General features: G+C 41.3%; 1 protein-coding gene across 3 annotated transcripts; it reads left to right on the plus strand.

The window, feature by feature from the left end:
- Positions 1 to 513: 513 nt before the first annotated feature.
- Positions 514 to 5,057, plus strand: SYPL1 (synaptophysin like 1). 3 transcript variants are annotated; one of them, XM_084536795.1, is made up of 6 exons: positions 514 to 704; positions 885 to 954; positions 1,673 to 1,791; positions 2,206 to 2,410; positions 3,259 to 3,447; positions 4,300 to 5,057. In XM_084536795.1, exons 1-6 carry the CDS (start codon positions 700 to 702, stop codon positions 4,426 to 4,428), a joined length of 717 nt encoding a protein of 238 aa, XP_084392921.1. In that variant the 5' UTR covers positions 514 to 699; the 3' UTR covers positions 4,429 to 5,057. The 3 variants fall into 3 exon arrangements, with proteins under 3 accessions (XP_084392921.1, XP_084392922.1, XP_084392923.1); XM_084536796.1 differs by lacking the exon at positions 514 to 704 and adding an exon at positions 719 to 734; XM_084536797.1 differs by lacking the exon at positions 514 to 704 and adding an exon at positions 727 to 771.
- Positions 5,058 to 5,814: the final 757 nt, after the last annotated feature.

Raw genomic sequence — 5,814 nt, forward strand, 5'->3', positions numbered from 1 at the left:
TGGTGCTCGCAAAAGGGATAGAAAATGCAGGGAACAATTGAGTGAAATGGGAAAAAAAAAAAAAAAAAAAAAAAAAAAAAAAAAAAAAAAAAAAAAAAACACAACTTCCCAGCACCCAGCATCTGCAGTGGACAGTATTTTATCTATGGACAGTATTTTATGTGTTTGACTTCTCTTGCATGGGGTGAGCTGTGATGGAGGACAGTGCAGGTCAGGCCTGCCTGACTTGGAGAATCAGAGTCACTCTGGTTGGCAGGGACCTCTGGAGATCACCTCACCCAGTCCCCGGCCCTAAGCATGGCTGACTACTCTAATAAGGTCTAATAAGATCAGTAAGTCCCAAATCCAGGTATGGCACACAGCCATGCTTGTCCTCTGGCCACCACCCATTGTTCCTAATGCATGGCTTGGCCACGAGGACGCACAGCCCCAACACCACAGCACTCAGGGCCTCACTGTGGTTTCACCAAACTTCAGCTGAGCACCCCCTCTGCCAGGATCACTGCTGTCCTATCTCACAAAATGGCCGAAACTGTTCCTTCCTGTGACTCTTCCTGCACTGCTTCCCCAAGCAGGATGCCCCACCTGGAGACAAAGGCCTCCATGGCAGCAGCAACCACCCCACACAGCTGAACTTTCCCTCTAATTCGAGGCTGATGGACCCCAGTGTGACATAACAAGGGGCAGGGCTATCCCAGTATGAGGTAATAGGGGCAGGGCCATCCCAGTATGAGGTAACTGGATGGGGCTGCCTCCAGCGTGACATAATTGGTGGGGAGGGGTGGGGTGGAGCAGGGCCACTGGCTCTAAAAGGGGGAGCCTTGGGGCAGGTGGTCCTGGTGTGGGTGTCTGTGGTTGTTGCAGGCTGCTCTGGTGTCTTCCAGGATGTTTGGCTTGCGGGTGGACATTGGCATGCTGCTGGAGCCCCTGGGCTTCATAAAGGTCCTTCAGTGGGTGAGTAGGGCTGGGAAGGCTCTGGGGGAGGCTGTGTTTCCTTCATTGGGCTGTTTCTCCTCCTGGCCTGGGCCTTGCTTTGCTCCTATGCCTTATCAGGGCAGGCCTGATTAGGAGCATGCCAACAGGCTGCTGGCTCCATGCTTTGTCTTGCTGCTGGTGGCTGATCAACGAAGCTGCTCTTCAGCCAGCTCTTTGGCTGGGAGGGGAGAAAGCAATTGTGTAGATTAATAGGATTATGTATTAATTACAAATGTTATAGCTACTTGTGCTGCTCAGTATTTGTATCTTGTGTCCTGGGCACTGTGGGGTTGAGGTTTCCCTAGTGAACAAAGGGAAAGTAAGAGCTACAGATACTGAGTGTGGAGCAACTAACTGCATTAATGTACAGTTATGGGTGTCTGAGACTCCTAAAAATGCTTATTAACTGAGAGCTGCTGTGCTGGCTCTTCCTGCAAGCATTCAAATTAAAAAAGGTACCTCCGCTATAAAGCTGAGAAAAATGCAAACAAAACTTTCAAATTGCCTTACTAGTTATGTTGCTCTCTTTTCTTGGTTATAGAAACTCAACGCTTTCATTCCCTCTTGACATAAGTTTCCCATCACTAACTTCATCCTTTGCTTACTTTTTCACTAGCTATTTTTGCCAGAAGTTTAGATTTGTTTCCTTTGAGCTCTAGTGATGTATACTAATATGGCTATGTGTGAACTTCTGTAGATTTTTTCCATTTTTGCTTTTGCAACCTGTGGAGGCTTTTATGGTGAAACTACCCTTTTAGTTTCCTGCAAGGGTGTGGTGAACAAAACTGTAACAGCTGCTTTTGTATATCCATTCAGGTGAGTGTTATCTCTTCAGTTATTACTCATTATATGCTGATTATATTTTCTTTGCTTTCATCTTTTTCTTCATGATTGCTTATGCTGTTAATTCTTTTACATAAAGTAAACCACCTGACTTTCTCTGTGGTAGTTTAAAAAGTGAATATTATAACTGCTCAAAGCATTGTGATTGTAAGTGCCCTACAAAAACAAGTAGTTAGAGGGGACAATTCATTCTGTTACTGCTTTGAATTGCTCTACCTTAAACTACCTAGCAGTGTGTAAAAGCTGCAAAATTGATTTAATCAGCAAAACAGTACAATCTTAACGGCCTATTTCTCCATCAGTTTGTAGTTGCTCTGGAGGCATGACTGTGTGATGTTTCTGCTGTACAGCGAGCTCTAACCACATGAAGTATATCATCTTTTCTAGGCTGAATACTGTTGTATTTAGTGAACCAGATCCGGAACGCTGTGGTGGTACTTGGACTGACAGCTATCTTGTGGGCAACTTCTCCTCTTCTGCACAGTTTTTTGTTACGCTTGCAGTGTTGGTATTACTCTACTGCATTGCTGCCCTTGTTGTATATGTCGGATATAAGCATGTGTATCAACACAATAGCAAGTTTCCACTAACTGTAAGTAATACTAAGATTTTTAATGCCTTGCCTTTTAAAAACATAAAGATAGGAAACACTGCTAACACAACAACACCTGAATTTATGAAGCTTCAGTAGCTCCAAAAGATAAGTGGAGCTTGTATCAAATGTCTTGCATTAATGTCTACAGCACTTCAGCAGAAAATAGAAATCTATGCCCTTTAATATCTATGGCATGCTACCCTGTTACTGAGTCAAAGACTGGAGTGAAGTTCATTCTTATGTGAACAGTGTCTTCACACCTTCTTTATCATGTATTTGAATATAGATTTGTTCTGTAGGGGGAGCCTCTTCTGTTAGTCACTAGGAATCTCTCCTCTGTAGAGCACCTGCTGTGCAGATGTGAGTAGCAGAGGGGAAATTGCTATCTTGTGAATTCTATTCACCTTAAGTACTAAATCCATGATCCTCAGAATGAGATAATCCAGAGCATACCCAAAAAATGGATCTAGTGACCTTTCAAGCAAAGTCTTAGCATAACAGCAGTGTAGTCTTAAATCCTCTGCTTTCTTCTCCCTGCTGGTACACTAGCTTTGTGAAACTTAAATTTTTATAACAAGTGTCAGGCATCTGATCTAGATCCTAATTTCTTCCAAAGGATCAGATTGTATGCATTTTGTATCTATCAAGCATAACTACAGTTCTGTAGTTGATAATCAAAGATAATCAACTGTTGTAACTACAATATTGTTAATGTCTACATATGTTTGTGCTTATTAGTACTGATGCGGTTATTTTGATATAGCTGATGTAGTTTCTGCCTTATTTTCTTGTGTACATCCATGCAATTTTTTGAAAACCTTATAATGAATGCTTTTCTTCTGTAGGACTTAATTCTCACTGTCATAATAACCTTTCTGTGGCTAGTCAGTACTTCTGCGTGGGGAAAGGCACTTGCTGACATCAAAATATCCACGGGTGCCAATATTATTTCACAAATTGACTCTTGCAAAGCACCAGGAACAACTTGTCACTTTGTTTCTGTGACCAGAATGGGAACTCTGAATGTGTCTGTGGTATGTATTTCTTGCACCACATGGTGTACAATAAATGTGTTACAGAATTAGTCAGTAGTACCTGAGATTCCCATTCTACTGATCACACATGTTGCTTCAACTTAAGATTGCTTTATGGGATATCAGTTGTCCAGGCCTATTAATACAGTGGTAACCATTGATTAGCATTCCTTTCTTTAAAAGGAAACTTCTTCCTTCAAGGAAATGAACAGAAATGACTTGTAGGGTCTGTCTCAGAATTATTGATATGGTAGTTCCATACACTTAAGTTGCCATACTATTTCTATCTCTAGTCTAGAGCACCTTAATATGTTGCTCAGCCACCCAAATGGCTTGCTGACTTCTGTAAGTATGGAGGAAACACTATGCTTCCTGCTCTCCATTTGGTGCTGAGTCTAGCTGTTTTTAAGTGCATGAACTTTTGTGAACTTCTGCACATCAGAGGTTCCTTATAAAACAAAGATTAGTATGGGGTGCTCATATTTATAGACAGAACTCTTCCTCACAGCAGGGCAAATGAGTCTCATTGTATGATCATCCTAGTAAATTCCTCTTTTTAGAGCTCTGGTTGTTATAATTTGGCCCGATAATCAGTCATGCACTCTGCATATGCAGAGGTACTGAGGGACTGAAAAAACTTGTAGAACTCTGTCCTTTGTATGGAATAAGTTGACTATCTGATTTTTTTCAAAATCTAGTTAAAATACCCTGTAATATTTGAAAGCATGTGCCAGTTTCTCCTCCCAATTAGAGGTTCCAGAGATAGCTAGTGTTTCTGGCTTGCCTTGAAGTCATAATCTGTGTTCTTGATGTCAGTTCTTTCAAGCCTAAACTCACTTTTTTCTCTTACAGGTATTTGGCTTGCTTAATATGGTTTTGTGGGGAGGAAATATTTGGTTTGTATACAAGGACACCAACTTGCACAACCAGTCAAACAAAATTTCTCAAGTTGTAGGAATATATCCAGCTCAAAGGATATGAAAATGAGATGATAACTTGAAGTGCTTCTGCTTTCACATCACATTGCCAAGAGCATGGAACTATTAGGATTTCTTTTACTAATAACTGATAGTACAAAATGGAAGTCTATACAGAGTATTAGCTTGACATAAGGTCTTTGAAATTTCAATTGAAATGTTATCTTGAAATATATTATGCCTTAACAAAAACCTGCACAACTTTGTACAATCTTTAAAGAGCAAAATGTTGAGGTTATATAAATGCTGATGCTGTGGGGAGAGTTCTTATGTTACCTTCATAGGAGGTATGGGTAAGGAGCAACTGCATTGGGGTTATTACTGCAACCTATTTAGTTCTAATAAGCCTTTAACAAAAATGAAATGTAAATGCAACTATGATGCGTGAAATTCCAATGAAAATGTAGTTCATCTGCCTCCTATGATCACTCACTTGCAGAAGCTGTATCAGTAAAACTTGAAGCTTTGACATAGTTGTAGGCATCATCCAGTGACTTGCAGATGATCCAGATTACTGTATCAAATCTGTTAACAGGTCTGACTGGAAGGGTGTTATTTCTGTGTTTAATGTGTTACTACTAAATGCCTTGGGACAAGAAGACTGAGTTTCAATAAAAGATCATTTCTCAAAGATATGATTATCTATGTGCAATAGCTGACTTAAATGTTAAAACAAAAAAAGTATGGCTTAACACTTTCACAAATACTTTGGGACACTCAAGCTAGTGTATTCTAATAGCTAATGTCAGGGTTTCTATGACTTCCTTTGCATTGTGTGGACGGTCCTCGTAGCTGGAAGGACAGGAATACAATTAGCTGAATATGACCCACTCCTTAATATCCCAGTCTTTAGTATTGTTGAGTTTATTTCCACTTATTTGGAGCACTATGAGTCATCTTCTTATAGACAGCCATGGTGTGATGGTTTTACATGGGTGGGCAGCTGAGCACCACCACAGCTCTCTATTGTCCCCCTTCTTCAGAAGGAAAGGGGGAGAAAATGCAAAGGGCTCAAGGGTTGAGATAAGGTTGGGGGACTCACCCCTCAATCCTTCTTGAGGGCAAGAGGATGGGATGATCGCCCAACAATTACCATGATGGACAAACTAGACTCAAATTAGGGAGATTGCTTGGTAGTAATAGGCAATAAATTTTACTAAAGAAATGAGAAACAAAGGGAAGAAACCAAAACCACCTTCCCCTCCCCATCCACCCTCTTTCATCTCCTCGTGCTGCACAGAAGAATGGGGTTTGTGGTCAGTGTATAGCACTTCATCTCCGCTGCTATCTCCACTGCTCCTTCTCAGTCCCTCCCATGGGATGCCATCCTTCCTGAACCAGTCTTGCAGGGGCTACCCACAGGCAGCAGCTCTTCAAGAACTGCTCCCAC

This window comes from Aythya ferina (genome assembly GCF_964211825.1).
Source record: "Aythya ferina genome assembly, chromosome: 1".
NCBI classification, from domain to species: domain Eukaryota; kingdom Metazoa; phylum Chordata; class Aves; order Anseriformes; family Anatidae; genus Aythya; species Aythya ferina.

What these genes read in the sequence shown, in the direction of transcription:
- SYPL1 (XM_084536795.1), top strand. An exon ending in GCTTTTGTATATCCATTCAG is followed by an intron (nt 1,792 to 2,205) that starts GTGAGTGTTATC and finishes CATCTTTTCTAG; the next exon opens with GCTGAATACTGTTGTATTTA. An exon ending in GAACTCTGAATGTGTCTGTG is followed by an intron (nt 3,448 to 4,299) that starts GTATGTATTTCT and finishes TTTCTCTTACAG; the next exon opens with GTATTTGGCTTGCTTAATAT.